The following is an 18,087-nucleotide window of genomic DNA, read 5'->3' as shown; positions in this document are numbered from 1 at the left end:
AAATTAACATTTCTGTTAAAAGATACAGGAAGACTCGCGAATGCTTGAAGGTGTTCTGTAAACTCAATTCGATACAATCCGTCACTGGCTTAATCTCAGTATATTAGTGCCGCGAGGAACCCTGGCGACATCCTTGTTTTCTCTAAAAAAAGGTAGTACTTTCGGAGAGGAAGGAAGGCCTTTAAAGGTTTTAAGCTGTAACCCCAGAAAAAAAGGCTTCAATTTTAACCTCAGAACTATTTTTCAACATGATTCTATCACTGTCAACGACTCCATTTTCAAATGTTTTATTCTTTACTTTGGCGTTGGGTCATGGACAGTGACCTGAAGGAACACGAGAGTCAGTCTAGTGGCGCCTTAACAGAGTCTTGAAGGACCGGGAGGTTTTGAGGTGTGATTTTCTGGGTATTTTTCAAGCATTCCACAGCAAGCGCACTAAGCAAAATAGTTTTCGCTTGTGAAAGACTTCGTTGAACAAACGTTCGTTAAATCTAGCGAAGACGTACGCGTGAAAATGAGAGCGCTGCACGAGGAGGGGGTGGGGAGCATTTCGCTAATGGCGTGTTGGCGCCTCATATTTCATCAGCGTGAAGGTATAGTAGAAATGACTAAACTGAAATCCAGCCACTATCGTACTAGGTAATCAGTCTACTCTTTTGACCCTTATTAATTAATATTTGTTCCCTTGAAATTCTTTCACACCCAAATTAAATTGGGAACCGCAAAGTTATGGAAAGAAAGAAGAGGGGCCATGTTCGTTTTTCTCTCGCTTTGTTTCAAGTTATACTTTCATTTCCCATTCAATTGTTGATTTTGTTGTTTTTGTTGTTGGTTGTTTCCTTTCTACTTAAAATGGCCGCATTTTATCAATACATGTGCACGAAAGACAGAATTAATCAACAGGTATACTTAAAGGGAAGAAGCACTTAAAGCGGGTAGAAGATTACCGCAGCATAAACGTTGGTTACATGAAATAGCCGAGTGAGCGAAAACTGTTTAAGTGGCTTTTTTCTAAAACTTCAACTATCATAAACAAATCATAACATAAGCGTGTATTAGTTTGTTGTGTTCAAATATTGATATATCTACTACTACATAACAAAGCGCATTTAATCCTACCTTAATAATGCTGTTGGAGCTTACACAAGATCTCCACGAGGTGTTCACTTGAAGCTCTTCATATACAAGTGTTGTCCTGATTGAAATGGACAGATCATTTAAAGATTCCAAGATACCTGAAACTTTGACAGCAATCGACATAGCGATAAGGATTATGTGATAGAGGATTTCCTGTTTTCTCCACAGAGATATCAACACTATACGTTTGAACTGAAAGCCAAAGGGTTCCACTACTTGTACTTTCTTTGTCCGGTCAAAGGCCTGGACTTTTAACTAACGGAGTTCAGGATAAAACCAGGCCGATGAAAGGCCAGAAATGAATTTCAACGTGCACTTGTACTTTTTCATAGCTTTTAATATAATGGCTAGCAACACGTCGCTTCCTGAATAAAACCCATAAAAGAAGAATTTCTGATAGCATGAGGTATCTAAACGGAAAAAATCGTAAAACAAGTAATAGTAAACAAGTAAAACATGCGATCCGTAATATTTTGTTTTTGAGTGAGAGAAGGAAATCAGTAGGTTGGCGGACACCAAGGAGCAACGTAGGTTCAAGGCTTTGCCCTTCTTCTGACATTTCGGTCCCGGGATTTCGGTCCCTCTGTGGGGGAATTACAGCAAAACGATCACATTATCACATTGGTTAAAACGATAAACTCTCGCGCAATTATATTTATTAGTCGGAAGGAAGTACTTTGAGTTACTTGCCAACCCTATCTGTTTGACTGTTCGACCTCTCAATATCGCTTTCTGCTGCCGCTTCTCTCTGTTCGATTAACAAAGAACAAAAGTCTTTTAAAGAAAGCCGCCGGGAGGTTTTTTTTCAAATATCCAAAGCTGACAAACCACTACAGTACGTGCATGAGAATGTGGCACGTAAGGAAATCGCAACAGCATAGTTCTACAAGGACAAAAGTCAATAAGAAATGCATACAATAATATCTTGTGGCTTTAGAGTTTTAACGTCAGCCAACTAAACAACCGAGTACTAAAATTCCCGTTAGGACATTACACAATAGGTTTTGAAATTTTCGAGTGTTTTGTTGAATTATCAATTTGTTTGTTTGTTTATTAATTCTTTTTTTTTTTTTTTTTTTCAACTGTCTTGTATTTCACTTTTAAATTGCCACTATGATGCAAACGTCCCTTTATAAATATATTAAAACACAAACACTTCAGAGGTAATTTAAGGTGGATCCAACTCTACGTACACTAGAACTAGGTTAAGAGCGGTAAAATCCAATTCTTACAGTTAACATTATTTTGCATGGAAAGATAACACTGTTATCAAAATCATTGTTTTGGACACTTTCAACATCTTCATACAAGGAAACTAAAACGTTCAGTGGTGGTTTTTTCCGTCCAAATATGTGATAAAGGAATGTAATTAAAACATCAATGGCGCGGAGAATGACAATGCAGTGTACGAGTATTCAAAGGTCAGCCGCCAGCTATGTAGCGATCTGAACGATAAGGAAGAAACGCCTCTCAGAACCTGCAAAAAAACTGTAAGGAATTTTTTTTAATTATCAGAGGTCAAGGCGGACGTTTGTTTTAAATTGCAGGGCATAAACAATTAAGAAAAGGTTTTCCAAAAGATTAGTTAACATTTTAAAACATTATTGGTCGAAAACATCAAATTCAAAGAAGATGGCTCAGTTCGGAACGCTCTTGCAGGAAATTGAGCGATTTAGAGCGGAAAATTGGTTGTACGGGATTATACGTGATCATGTAAGGACTAATTTTTCAGCCAAGTTATTTTTTTTCCAACCGCAAAATGCGTGTTCAGTAAAACATCTGTTATTGATAAACAACCACGCGATATACGTATTCGCCTTAAATTTAACTGAATTGCCGAATAGAAAACCAGTTCTTGGGAGGTCTTCAACCTTAATAACCTGACTTTTTGCACTCCCAGGTATTTCTTAGTGTAATCAGCTTATCCTTACATAACGACTTAATGAGTTCTGCATACGTACTTTTTTTAAGGAATTAACTTAGATTATTCTCAATGACAGATTTGCCTGCTCATTCCGAGAGAAAAACTGACATGTTAAAAAAAACAAATTTTCGTCTTCTTCTGGTGACATTTTCCTTTTTTCTGTCATCAACTTTCAGATACGCTTTAACTTGAAATTATTGCGTTTTTATTTACTATTTCAAGGACCTCTAACAAACAGTTGTTCAATGTATTTACACGTACTTACTTATAATATTCAACCGCACCTCCTACATTCTCAAAAATGGCTTTTTTATCTTAAATGCATCATTCAGTTTACTAATTACAAGAATTAATATCCTCTCTTCTCACCACTTGGCATAAGTGCTTTGTCTCTTTCAATAAAACACATTTTTTCAGAACGAAATCAAATGCCCATCAGATGTTCGTAATCACTTCTTTTTTTGTGGGGAAGACAGAAATTAATAAAGTATATGAATTAGTTCATTCTTTACTGTATTAACCTGGAATTAAATAACCTTATTTTCTTCAGAATGGTGTAAACAAATTTAACAAGAGGGCAGAGGTCGCTGGCTGCACGCAAAAACAATTGAGCGCTTTAGAAAGATATGTTAATATACGAAAATTGTATCAAGAAATTGGGTTTGTTTGATATGGGGAATTACCACAGCCCTGTCCTTACGAACAAAATACCCAGACTAAATTGCCAAAATTGCCAAAATTATAGAAAATGTTTACAATGCTATGCAACGATATTTCACCATGATATTTGTTGTCAACATCGAGGTAACTGGAATCTGGATATCGCGTCGCATGAAAAGTACTTTGTCTGGGAAGCTACTGATCGTGGGAACCTTCGATAGCTCAACTGGGGAACTAGTAGGGAGGTACATGGAGATTCCATTTGTTTTGTTGTTGTCGTGACCCGTAATTTTGGATAATATGAAATAACAACTGTCTGGCCAACGCGGCCGGTTAAAAAAATTGTTTGCGAGTTTCAATGATGAATGTAAACGAGTTCGGCTCAAAGCTCAGGGAAGCGATGACTTGTATGATAAACCCCTGCAAAATGTTATCTCCATTGTGTTAGTTCGTTAGAATTCATCGGGGTACTTAATTTGTCTTCTTATCGATTAAGGAGTTTTTCCCTCTCTGTCAGCCATGGTTCATAAGTAAACAACATCTTCTCTCGTTTCTCTTCCAAATATATATTAAATAAAATACCTAAGCTGAATTTGCTCAAAGAAAACGATTTCGTATCATTATGGCGCTTTGTTATCTTGATACAAAGTGGCTTCAGCGACATTGATTTCTCATTCACTAAAATAGATGTTTTTGCTATTTAGTGACAAATTAACTTAACGCATGTTTATCTTGGTGGCCTTACATCTTCATTGAAACAAGCTGATAGACCCATACTGGAGTTTTTTGATAAGATTGTTTTTTCATCTATGGTGCAGTAAGTCTGATCACTGAAGTAGGGTTTAGACCAGAAAAATTATTGGACGTAAGTCGATACTTACGAATTTCCACAATGTCGTTAAAAGCCCGAAATTAATGTTTTTTGAAGTTCCTCAATTACTCAGAAGTGTGCATTTTTTTCAAGTTAAAAATTTGCGCCTGAATTGAAACGCCATTGTTAAGTAGTTTCAAGTAACAAAGCGTGTCTGCTATCCATCACCTGCGAGCCATAAAAAAACATGCCTTGTATAGCCATACTGGACGTCTCCCTCTCTGCCCAACACATCGTACAGGCTCGAAAATTTCTTATGCATCTCATTCTTTCATTCCTAGCGGTGAAACCTTTATTTTTTCTTACCTAGATATAGGTGGTGTCAGGCAGCGGACATTATTCTGATGGATTGATGGATGGATGGATGGATGGATGATGGACGGACGGACGGACGGACGGACAGACAGACGGATGGATAATAGGGGGCTGACTATATAGCCCTGTAATTATGGCTATTTACGATTTTATTTCCAGAAAAAATCTGTCTCTAGTCCTTGCGTCCCTTAAAAACTGTCTGGAGACCTTACTCAATTCTTCTGTGCAATGGCACGCACACATGCGCAATGTGGCACAATGAGTTACAGCACATTTCACGCAAACGTATTCCTATCAAATTGCTAATAAGCCACCTTCGAACCTTCTAGCTTGCAACTATCCTCGATGAGCATTTTATCATACCATTAACTTTAGTCTCGTTTATTAATCGATTGTAGTTATTCTTTATCCTGAGGAAGAACTGTTTCAGTATACCGTAGATATTCACTCAATTGCATCACGTGCAGACGGCTGTATTTTCTGTCGTTAAGGTATTTCTCCTTCACGGCAAAAAAAGGAAAAGGAAACAAGCTTTGAGAGGCATAGCACCTTTGGCGTTTCAATCATTTCACCGTACATGCAATTTCTTTGTTTATTTATTTGTTTATTAAATTTCTTTCTATATTAATTCATGATCATGACAATTTCATTGTGCTCTTTTTTAAGCTTGATCATCTGAACAACAAAAACAATTGATTGAACCGACAACCGATTCATTGGTTAACAAACAGAAAACTTAAGAAAGATTAGAATAAATAGGTATGAAGGATAGAATTTTCACACAACTCGGAAGTAGCAAAGGCTAATCGAAGCGAGCTTTGAGTTGGAATAATAATTGATATTTCAAAGAGCTTCACTGAAATGAGAACCACACATAAAAGTAAAATATACACGAATGCAACGTGGCCGTGATTGCAACCATTGAGGTAATTTCCATTTCAATGGAATGTCATTATGCCACGTTTGACAGCAGCTTGGGACATGCCAAATACCACCATGAAATGGGACAACTTTTGGCAAAGTAGTGAGATGCCGTACCATTTGTTTGTGTGAGTCTGAGTGTGTGACGGCATGAGTTTCCACGTACAAAGCTTTTATTAGTTTGTATTACTTGCGAACTTAAACAAACAGGATAAGTTTGTTCACATTCATAAGCCGTGAATGATAATTTCCTGCTCTCGGGGAAGAAAAGAGCGACTCTGAACCAGAACTAACGTTTTCCTGAGAGATGTCATTTTAAAATCGTGCAAAAATAGCTGACTGTTTAAACGACGATGAAGGCCTAAAGGTAAACTTGTTGTGGGCTACAGAAGTCAATTGACCTATCAAGTCGTCACAACGGAACGCCCCTATTCAGCTGTGGTCTGAATTAATGTTTACAAACTCGATGGAAATTTCGCAACTTGACATTAGAAGTGGTACCGGCCACTAACAGGCAGTTTCCGCGTGCACTAATCTTTCGGGAAAACCCCGCTAAGTCTTGTTTTATGAATTTCCTAAAACATCCGCCCTTAATTAAAGCAAAGAAATTAGCGCTCGGGTACCGCAATGGACGCTCTGTCACGCCTAATCAGCATAATAATGTTCCTTTTTTACCTTTGCGGAAATTGTTCACGGGTGACTGTCTTGGCGGGGTACTTCCTAATGTTTGATGCCATACTCACACACCCGTATTCCACATATTTAACAGTTAGCATTTTCTTAAAAAAACTAGACTTGCGGGTCTTTAAGCTTAAAACAAAAGGATCGCAATGTCTGTATATATACACGAGTATATATAATTTGCTCGATAGAGGATAGTCTTTCAACAATGAAACACTATTTTAGATCCAACGCGTTTCGGCTTCTGCCTTCATCAGGGGTCTTTGCTCTGCTTTTATTACAGACGATTAGAGTTATTTATATATACTGGCTTAGATTTAAATTAACCTAACATGTACCATTAACCTAACATGTACAATAGCTGTAACATGTACACAATACTTTTTAAAGGCTGCTTGTGTCTCTCCTCTCCAGTCCATTCTTTTATTCAATACATTCGGTTGCAAGGCATTATGTCTCTCAAAAGAATATTTCCCTTATGCGTTCGATGATCAAGTCGCTTTGTTTAATTTGCTCAATGAGTAGTGAGTTCTAGGAATGTGTAAAAAGTGTTCTGTGAGCTCGCAGCTACTAACCCTTCTCTTAATATGGTTTCTACGATTGTTGGGTCGTAGGTTAAAAGCTGTGTCGCTCTTTCCTACGTACTGCAATTTACAGATCTTGCATAATCTAAATCACCCAGTCCCATACCCCTGGTAACGACATACAACCCACATATTACATTCATTGCTGGAATAGCTAATAGAAACTGGCACTTTCTCCAATCTAAAGAAAGATTAGGCCGCATTTTTTTTCGAGAACCACTATTGATTGCGTACAGGCGACTGAAAAGTCTCTACAAGAGGAAACAAAACTAACACAACTGGTGACTGCGGACCTTTCAACAAACCAAAATGCTGCTTGTGAATTCGTATAAATAAGACCTCTACCTTTACAGGGACCAAAATTCCAAGGTCTTGGACATATTCCACATAGTGGATTGTCAATCGACTTGGTGGTTCCCCTTTCTTTGGCTCGCAGACTCTTTTCCTGCGTTATCGAGATGACTTTCCGCATTTCGGTCAGTGCTTTCCCTCTCTTATAGCCACAAGCGACAAAAAAATGTAAACATTCCATTATTCTTTGATTGAGTGTTTCTGTGGATGAGCAAATTCTTACAAGCCTTGAGGCCTGAAAGTCACTGCTGCTGTGGCGAAGTTAGGGGAAGATGATTTTATTGACGACGAAGCAGTAGATTATCTTTCTCCTACTGGTGATGTGAAAGCTGGCAGATTTTACTTTCTTACAAAACTTCATAAAAAGGGTTGCCCAGGCTGACATGTCACTTTTCTGGTTGCTGCAAGCCTTCTGAAAGGATCTCGCAATTTGTTGACTCGCATTTTAAACCGTTGGTCCCTAGTATTAAATCCTATTATCTGCTTCAAAAGTTAATGCAGATTGAAAGATCACCAAACGGAGCCATTCTCGTTACTATTGATGTTGTCGGGCAGTATCCCCACATACCCCGCGAAGAAGGGCTTCAGGCTATTAGCGAAGCCTTGAACAGAAGAATAATTCCAGACATTCCCACCGAAAGGTTAATGGAATTAGCACAGGTTGTGTTAGAGAACAATAACTTTGAATTCAACGGACATCATTTTCTTCAGAAATTGGGTACTGCCACAGGAACAAGGATGGCGTCAACTTATACTAACTTATTTATGGACAGATTAGAGAACAGTCTTCTTGGTGGTTATCATAAGAAACCGCACACATGGCTTAGATTTATTGACGATATCTTTATGATTTGGACGGAAGGTGAGAAGGAGCTGAAGAATGTTTTTTCATATCTTAATGGTGCTCATGACACTATCAAGTTTACTTGGGACTGGCCACACAAGAGCGTTAATTACTTGGATCTTACTATTATTAGTGATAATGGTAACTTTACCACGGATCTCTTCGTTAAGCCTACTGATAAGAATTGTTGACTCCAACTACAGAATCGACAAAGAGAAATAGTACTAGGACGCCATTTATCGTTACGTACCATCCGGGAGTCTGCCGAACATTGGCGGAATTCTCAGAGATCAACATCCTATACGCCAATTGTCTGAGAAATGTGGAAAGGCGATTAGGGAGATTCTGATGTTGGCTTTTAGGAAACCAAAGAGTCTGAAGGCCTACCTGGTCCGGCTTAAGTTTATAAAAAGATGATTAAAGCTGAAGGTAGCCGTAGTTGAGGGTCGTCGATATGCCAGATATGTAGAGACGAAAGTTTTATGAAATTTGGAAACAAATTTACAAGTAAGGTTACGGGAAAAACGTACGACATTCATTACAATTTGGATTTTAATAGCAATAATGTCGTTTATCTCGTTTCATGTAAAAGCTGCAGTAAACAATATGTAGGATCGACAACAACCACATTTATGCTTAGGTTTAATAACCACAAAAGTAGGATGAGAAGACACTCGCGTCTTGTATCGAAAGACAGAGGCCTACAGGCATTTCTGCTCGCAGGGACATTGCGAGCTGGATGATATGTGTATTTAGGTAATAGACAAAGTGAATAATGCTAACGATCTTTCGGGAAAGGAAGGCCAGTGGGCTTATAGACTCAGGAACCATCTGACCGCGGGGTCTCAATGAGAATGCATTTTTCTATAGCTAGAACAGTTGCAAGGGGCGAGTTCGGTAGCCATTTTTTTTTGTATGTTATTTTATGATTTTCTGAGAGATGGTTTCGTTATTTCGCGCGCGCATGATTTGTTACCTCACTTTTGTATTATTATTACGTAAGAACGCTTGAGATTGTAACGGTTATCTACCCTGATAAAGGTAGCTGTTTGCCACAGAAATATAGGTGTTGTTGCTGTTCTTTTCTCTGGTGTTCAACACAAATTAGTGTTTCTTTACTGTATTGTTGTTACTCTCATCTCTCACCTTTTTGAGGAAGGTTGTCCAACAAATATTGGCAAAAAAACTACTTCAGCTATGGCAATCAATCTATGGCGACAGTTACCCCCACTTAGATACACATCTCACTAATTTAAATTTTCTTTTAAAAGTTTAGCAATATTTACCATGGAAACAAACGCAATAGTATAATTTTCTAACTATACATAGTCATGAATATTTATTAAATTCTCAACCTCGGATAATGCAATTCTCGTGCTCTGATTGGTTCACTCAATCTCGGTTATCAGCTCATATACCTTAGTTTGACCTTATATGGTAAATGATTGATCTAAGTGTTGCCAAGCTAAAAGTTTTTTCGCCCGAAAGTGAAATTTCTCTCTGAAGAAAGCAAAAAAAAGTTTTTCTGGACAGCTGGGTTAAATTCCGACGTTTAGAAGTACGCGAAAAGGTAAGAAATATTTTTGTGACAAGCCTGCGTCTGTCTGACCACAAGGTGTTACACGACATCGCATCATTTCTCATCAAGTTTTTTTCGATTTCGCTCGGATTTGCTCGCTTTTTTCGCTCGCATTTCGTACTTTCTAAACTTTTGGAGTTTAAAGGAATTTAATAAAACAATTATTCCATTCGCGCTTGTTGGATATGAGACTGATTATAGCCAACTCAGCACTACGCGCCCCGTTGGCTATTTACCATCTCATATCCAACGCGCGCTCATGGAATAATTGTTAATTACAATTATCCACTGTACTGAACTAAACACTAACTTAAAACATTATGCAAGAATCAAACAATACCCATTAGGGAAACAAATTCAAAGGTCTAAATGGCTAACTACACTTCAATTGGAGTCCTCTCTGTAATACGTCCTCCACAAATTAGTGTTTCCTTATTGTAATGTTGTTACTCTCATCTCTTTATGTATTCTGTCTATTACTGATGTTTGCATAGTCAATTTAAACAAAACACTCCTAGTGTCCAACTAGAAAATCTAGCGGTATACTTAGATACTGGGCATTTCAATCATGTATGTACTTGGTATTTTTACTTTATTAATTTTAATTCTAACGTATTGAAAAATACAAGTATCTGTCATTTCCTAGATGTGAAACAAGATAGGTAACCCCAACGATATTCAAGGAGTAGTCCAGTGGCATACTCTGTCGATCCCGTGCCTTATTAAATTCTTGTTTTTGTTTTTGTTTTGTTTTGTTTTATTTTTGGCTTTTGCTGATTAAGCTAGAAGTCTTTATTATTTTAGGTCCTGATTTTGTTGAGATAACAAAAATAATCAATATAAATAGGGCGCTGCCATTGCTGCAATTTCTGGGTCGCTTGAAAATAGTCTTTGATTTTGATAACCGCAAATTTTATATCAAGTGTTACTTTGCTTTACACTTACCGTTGCTACTTTTCCAATCTTTTCCTTGCTTTTGTGAGCAAAGTTTTGCAACCAATTTCGCCTTTTTTGTTTAATAACACGCTAATGTATTTTCAGCTTTACCTCATTTTAACTATTGGGACCTACACTAACTAATGCAGCTGAGAGTTATAAATAAATGCCTGGATCATAGCACTTGAACGATAAAGGAGCTGAAAGCTGTGAGTCAGTTTTTCAGTTAGAACCCAGAGGAAGAATTGAAGTTCAAATTATGATCATTTCCAAGTTGGCACGCAGTTAATCTTTCTTGGCACCGCAAGGCGAGTGCAAATTTCAGAAACACTCTCCTTCGCAACATGTTGCCCGAGCCTTTGAACTACATTTACCAGTTTTAAGTGTAAAGCTATACCCCAGAATAATTAGCTCAGGAGTAAGTTACTTCCCTCTCTCTTTCTCCTTCGCAGACCAAAACCATGTATAAAAAGGCGGCGTCTCGTTTGGAATCATCCGTGGAATCATTAAAATTCAACAGTGGCATGACACTCGCTGCCACAAAACCTTTAAGTTAACTCCCGCACCTGATCCCTCCTCTTCTCCTTTCAGAAAATTAGTTTTTGCTCCGTTTAGTGTACGAGACTTAAGTGGACCCTTTAAACTAATGCTTAAACAAAAACCTAGCAAGCACTGAAATTCTCAGACACGGATGGTGTAGTTGAGTAGTTGATACCTACTAATATTGGAGGAGGATGACATTCCATTTTGAATTTTACAGAACACTACACTTTGTATTACATCTACCGTTTTATCCCTCGCAGGGGAACAACTTTGATGTTTAGGGCTGACTAAGCACCGCCAGGCTTAATATAAAATAAAAGGACCCTTTGATTTTTATCGCGATATCCAAAATATATCTAAAAATAAAAAGCGCCATCCCGATATTTCCTGTTCGTTAGTCCAACACAAACTGAAAAAGTAAACTCGTAAACTGACCTTAAGACTAGAATAACCCGGCTTCCGATGTCCTGATCTTGTGGTCCTATTCTATTTTCACTGTATAGTAAGCTAATGTTTCGTGGCATAAACATCGATTGCGTTTGAGAGTCAAATGAACTGTTCTGGTCAATTCTTCGTGGCTATTTATCCTATCAAGAGTCTCGTCCCACTTGTGCGAGACAGCATCTGTTTTTGTAGTTAATGCTAGGGTGTTTTCCAACCCAAGCCATTATAGTAACTCTGTACGTGTTAAAATTCTAGTTGGCCTCCATAATGAGATTAACAGTCACAGCCATTTACAGCCGATTTGAGAAATGTAATTCCCTTCTGTTCACCAATTTTGAACTTCCTTTTTTTTTTCCTTCTTTGATCAGATTTCAAATTTGTCTCTAGTAACAACATTACATTTGCCACCTACTAGCTGTCTATTCAAGTCACCTATTATTGAAAATATGCAGTTTCCAGCGTCCTCGTTTGGCGGCGCAACTCCGTATCAAATAAAATCTCCTTGTAGTTGGGCTAGTGAAAATAGTTGGCAAAAATGGAACAAGGTAAAGGCCATACAAGAAATCTGAAGGGGGTACGTTTTTTGCGAAGGTTAAGTACTTCAGTTGCTTAATCAGTCCCACATTAACCGCACAAAGCAACCGCAAGTGACGAATGTTTTTGCAATCATTATCTCTATTGCACTGATTGTAACGATTTCGTGAATACCGTTCATAGGTCATTACAACTTAAATGCAAAATTACATTCTAACGACATTTCCTGATTCTTGGATGGTTGCTTTGTAGGCAAAACTGAAATCTGTGGCAAAAAATGTTCCGCCTGTAATTCAGTTAATAACCGAAGGGCATAAGCCAACGATCCTTGAAGCACAAAAGTGGAATTTTTTAAACATACAAAAACAGTCTTCATAACATATAAACAAATCGCATGTGGGAGCTGATGTGAGAGGCAATCATTTCCATGCTGGAGACCAATAGCTGCAATCAATTGTCAAGAAAGGCAATGATGGTTTAGTTGATAAGACAATATAGCATCTGTTTTTGGAAAAAGTGGTGAGTGAAACCAGCGTAGCATTCCTTGAAACATCCAGTCAAGGTTACTTCCTCCCCACCCCCTTCCCCCCCCCCCCCCCCCGGGCCATAACGTTTTGCTGTGTTTAGTTTAAAACGCTTGCACGATCATTTTTTTATCATAAGAGTATGTTCCAACGATACTTAAATATGGATTGTGGTTAAAGTGCCTCTGCTCTTTCTATTTATAGAGCCACGACTTCGGATGGTCTTCCTACCTCACATACAGTTAAAAACGGGCCTGCATAGTGTACATGTGGATAGCCCGTTATACACTAGACTACGAGTAGTCCCTCTTTCGCCGTTTAGTTCGTCGAGCGTGAGGCGCAAAAAACAACGGAGTGAAGAAAATGGCCACGCGAAATCTGGGCACTCTCCTCGCGCTCAGATTTCGCGCGGTCATTTTCCTCGCCCCGGTGTTTTTTGCACATCACGTTCGACAAACTAAGCGGCGAATTAGGGGATACTCGTAGTCTAGTTATACACCCTCGCTTTCTCATGTTTCACACCAGATTATGTCGCTTGACTGTTTCTATTTGAAGACATTCAAGCTCTCTCCAAGTTACACGCAGGTCTCCCCTGTATTTGTAAAACTAATGTACGTTTTTGCCTTTTTTAATACTGAAAGTGCCGTGCTAGGTGCTCGCCCATCTATTTGCGTTGCGTATCCAGTGGACATCAGTTTTTCTGGGCAACCCGTAGAGCCCAACCTAGGATCATTGCGATTCTCCAGTGTCACAGAATGTCAGTGGTCGTTTTGAACCCATTTTTAACAGGGTTTGGGTAAATGATGTTTAAGGTACAAAAGCAGTTTGCGAAAAGCACAGGATACCTTTCGAAGAAACAATCAATTGTCAGTTATGGATTTGAAAAGTCTCCTAAATTTATGGCTTTATTACCTTCTAAAAGAAGTCAAATTGCCATCGTTAACCGAGCTGTTCCCACTTCATTCATCTTTTACTTCGTAATGTTTAGGTGACTGCTTACCGATATATCTGATAAACCCTACCGTCGATTTCAACATGGGTGTTTAATAAATCTATTTTAGGTCAGACGTTTTTGTGTTATATGATATGTTAGTTCCGTCAGGAATTTACAGGCTGACAAGTCTATAGATTGCACAAAAGTTCGCTGTACGGGACAATGTTGCCCCTGTTCAACATCGTAGCTGAGAATGAATTAGAAAGCTTTAATTGCCTCCAAATTTACCCTTAGTAGGTTAGTTGGTGGAAATTTTGTCTTAAAGGGTCTGATAGCGGTGTCAGTGTTCAACCTTTATGAAAAATGGTTAATTGGTTAATATGTGACCAAAAAGGAGGATTCTGGATCCAACAAAGGCCCCGTGTTTCTTGCACTTAAAAAGAAAATGCACTTTTATCGCAGTCCATTGACTGTCTTAATATGCACGCTGTAATTTAAAGGAGGGAGTATAATTAGGTGGAGCAAATGTTGTTGTTTATAATTGTTTTTATATTGCTTGTTTTGTGCGGATTTTTTTAAATTGCCTATTTGGGAAGGTTTGAAGGACCACGGGTGGTAGTACCCAATCTAGGCGAGTTATGACTGAGGAAGAACTCTCAAGCTGGCACTTCTATTTCTCGTTCCGTTGCGTCATTTCTATTGCCTTTTGCTACCATTTTTTTGTTTTTACTCGAAATAAAAAGTACGCCGTTTAGACGAAAAGATAAACTTTGACATATTGCAACTATTTCCTGATTCTGGAAAAATCGTTCAGTTTAGGTGTGGAGAACGAATCTTCCGGCATCTTCTGGAAAGCCCGCATGTTCTGTTTCAGTACGTTGTTACAGTCGAACTCCTATTACGCGGCTACCTATTAAACGGCCACCCCTATTAGCCTGCCAGTCCCGATGAGGGATTTTCTATTGTTTTTACCTCTATTAAGCGGCCAGCCCCCTTTAAGGTGGCTCAAACCAGTTTTAGCACCTCAAAGAAACGTTCTTATTAGAAGGATTGACACTACAACACTTTATGAATTAAACATCAATGTTATGGTACCATATCAAAGACCAATTATTGCTAAAAAAGATTCGGTCATTTTTGCGACGTAAAAAGTTACCGTGGCAACAAGAAAGCCCTGCAAAAGCACCCCATATTTTGGCTTTAGTAGCTCATATCTCAAAAGTGAACTCGGTGACCCCCATTTCTTATTTCTGAAATGTAATCAGCATGCTAGAATGAAACTTTATGCAAAGTTTAAAAAAAATTATGTGGAGCGGTTTCAGAGCTACCTTGTATAATTGAAAATTTAAGGTAGCTCTGAATCCGCTCTACAGAATTTTTTTAAACTTTGCAGAGAGTTTTACCTTGGCTTGCTGATCACTTTTGTGCAATAAAAATTTGGGGTCGCGGAGTTCGTTTTTCAGATATGAGCAAGTAAAGCCAAAATATAGGGTGTTTTTGCAAGGCTTTATGGTTGCCATGGTAACTTTTTACATCACAGAAAAACTGGATCTTGTTCAGCAATAATTGGTGTTTCACATGGTACCATAACATCGCTCGTACGTGATAAACTGTTGTAGTGTCAATCCTTCTAATAACAAGGTCTCTCAAAAGTGTTGAAACTTGTTTGAGCCACCTTATTAAAGGGACTAGGTCACGCTATTTTAGGTAATTTTATTTAATTTTGTTATTAATGAGCTCTAAACGTCAAATTGGCAGAGCAAGAGTCTTTCATTTGCAAAATCACAGCCACATAACAACTGAGAATGATTTTCCAGCTTTGTAAATGAAATTTTGATATGGACTGATATAAATTACCCAAATTCAATCCATTTCAATTCTCTCCAGTTTTGTCCATCCATGTCCTTTCTTGGCTTCCCTGTGTTTTGTTAGAGTTCTTCTATAGTTTTGAACAGTTATTTTGATATTTTAGTTAATTCTATGACCATTCGATCAGTGCTGAAATTGCCTAAATTTGCGTGACCTAGCCCCTTTAAGCAGCCACTATCCATTTCCCCGCCGGAGGGTGGCCGTTTAGGATGGATTAAACTGCATTTATATACGGCTTTCATAAATCAAACCATGCACAGTCATAAATTTGGGGCCAAATGATTAAGTTTCATTTGGTTAATATAATTATTTTTAGTAGCGTTGTACCAGACATTGTACCAGACTTATTTACTATTGGATCTCATAGTCTTAAGAGTGGTGGCAGCTCTGCTGCGGCAAACATCAGCTTTTCTAATATATTTTTAAATGCCAGGGTCGATGGTCTACTGATTCCGTTAAAGATATCTACTTTTGAGATTCTCTGTCATTGCCCCCATTTTTACGCAGCCAGAACGTCGAACATCTTGTACGTTTTCCCGCGGAAGCACTTGGGGCGGTTCTTTGTAAAGTTGGTTTTGCAGGGAGATATTTTTGTGGGGTTCAGTTTGCCCACGGTTTTCCTCCCACAGGTGAGAGTAAAAACGGGAAAGTTTCTCAACCAGCTGTTGTTTCCCAACCCCAATTTGTGGGAGAGGGAAACGCAAAGCTAGATGTCTACTTGAGGTCTGTTTCGAAAACCGTAATACTATATTTTAGACACTGTTTTCAGATTTCAAAAAATAGGAAAACTCTTTTTAGAAGCCCTCTGATATTATTTAACGGTTTCTGAAAAGATAGACGTTGATTATTTTCCCTTTTGTTTTTTTCTTCCTTGGAGTTTAAAAAGAAACCGTTTAAAATAGCCATGTGAATTGCGATTAAGACTAAAAATCCTTAAGGTGTTCTAATTTCACTTATGCCTTCCAAAACAAAAAAAAGTACCACAGACAGCCTCAACTGAAGTTCGTTCAAGTCCTAAGGAGACGTAAGTAAGAGGTATGTGGAAAAGAGATAGGTAACAAGCCCTTAGACTCGCGCATTATCCGCAATGAAAGGGCAACGTCTTTAGTTATCTCTTGTTAAATACACTCTCCAGGACAACAAATTATTTAGCAGTACAAAGATGCCTTAGCAACCGAGTCCAATATTCGCCAAGTCAATCACCCAGTGAGTTGTTTTATTTAATCGAGTTTTTAAGGGATACCGTTTGCTTTGGATACCTCAATTATCTCAACTCCCTGACAAAATTAAATGTATTTTCCATTGGTATTTCTAGAAATCTATGCAGGACTATGCATTCTTCAGTTTTTGCATTTCTGTCGCACTTTTCACGTATGGTATTGAATGATCCTTTTACATGATTGGTCCTTTTCTAGTATTTATATCTTTTACTTGCGTGTCCGCCTTTCGCTCACGCTTTGGGTTTTCCATTTGACAGTTTTCTCTTTTGCTATTGATTCCCCGTTTTTGCTGCCGTATTGCAGACCTTATTTGTCCTTGTTGCTTAGGCCGGCAGGGCACTCTCATCTTTCAAAGCTGTTGTTTCAGCTGCGGGAGAGCTGGGCAATGAGCTAGGGTGCCGTTCCGGAAATTGGCCAAATTCCAGTGGCCGCTATTCCTCTGTCTACAACTACCAACCGAGAATTTCCTACAACAGGCCTTTTCGATCCAAATCTTCTTATGGATCAGCCAGCTTCAAGTATTTTGAACTTGAAAACGGTCAGCTGGCGAAAGTTAGGAGGAAAGGAAGGGTTTTGTCTTGAGATTTATCGGCTCCCCTCCCTTCATTTTATCGACTATTGAAAACGGCTACAAGCTGCCTTTTGCCTGTACCCCTGTAGGTACCGTGTTTAGAAATAACGGGTCCGCCCACCAACACGAAGAATTCGTGCATGAGGCCATTATGTAGCTCCTTGATTCTGGTCGGATTGTTCAGGTTGCACAGCATTCTTTGGTCGTTAATCCATTATCGGTTTCAATTCAAGCAAAAGGGAAGGAAAAGTTAATCTTGGATTTGTGTCATAATAATAATACTTGTTACAAAGGAGGATTGAAAAATAGGTATGAATTATTTCACAAAATGCCCTTTCCTCCGATCTTAAAAGCGGATACCACCATGTCGAGGTTAGAGATCTTCCACTTTTTCTCCCTCTAATTTTCCACAGTAACACCTCTAGTTATTCCTTGAAGAAAACTATGAACAAGATTTCTTATAGCCGCTGAAGAGAAAAGGTCAGACTGGAGAAAGTTGAACGAAACTTAGTATCAATCCCAATGCTTATGGGCTCCATAGCTTAAATTTTGGGGAGGGGGGAATTACCTAGTAACAAGAGAAAATGAGGGGACAGAGAGGGAGGCTCAGGGCGTTGGCCGGGATATGTTATGTCCACGAAAGTT

General features: G+C 38.5%; 2 protein-coding genes across 3 annotated transcripts in view; one reads left to right on the top strand and one right to left on the bottom strand.

The window, feature by feature from the left end:
- The window catches only part of LOC138051920 (protein Wnt-4-like), a 35,301-nt gene extending 23,392 nt beyond the window's left edge, over positions 1 to 11,909 (bottom strand). For both annotated transcript variants that reach the window (XM_068898234.1, XM_068898233.1), the window contains exons 1-2: positions 11,782 to 11,909; positions 1,120 to 1,241 (exon numbers count right to left, since the gene is read on the bottom strand). The gene's annotated coding sequence lies outside the window, so the exon portion shown is untranslated. The remainder of the gene's footprint in view (positions 1 to 1,119; positions 1,242 to 11,781) is intronic.
- On the top strand, positions 7,940 to 8,479 carry LOC138053615 (uncharacterized). The gene has a single exon (XM_068900217.1). The coding sequence runs from the start codon at positions 7,940 to 7,942 to the stop codon at positions 8,477 to 8,479; it is 540 nt and encodes a 179-aa protein (XP_068756318.1).
- Positions 11,910 to 18,087: the final 6,178 nt, after the last annotated feature.

The sequence above is a fragment of the Montipora capricornis genome, chromosome 6 (genome assembly GCF_036669925.1).
Source record: "Montipora capricornis isolate CH-2021 chromosome 6, ASM3666992v2, whole genome shotgun sequence".
NCBI lineage: Eukaryota > Metazoa > Cnidaria > Anthozoa > Scleractinia > Acroporidae > Montipora > Montipora capricornis.
Note: the sequence above shows the minus strand (reverse complement) of the source record. Positions and strands in the feature narration are given on the sequence as shown.

Bases quoted from the DNA above. Each gene is read 5' to 3' on its own strand.
- LOC138053615 (XM_068900217.1), top strand. From the start codon at position 7,940: ATGCAGATTGAAAGATCACCAAACGGAGCCATTCTCGTTACTATTGAT.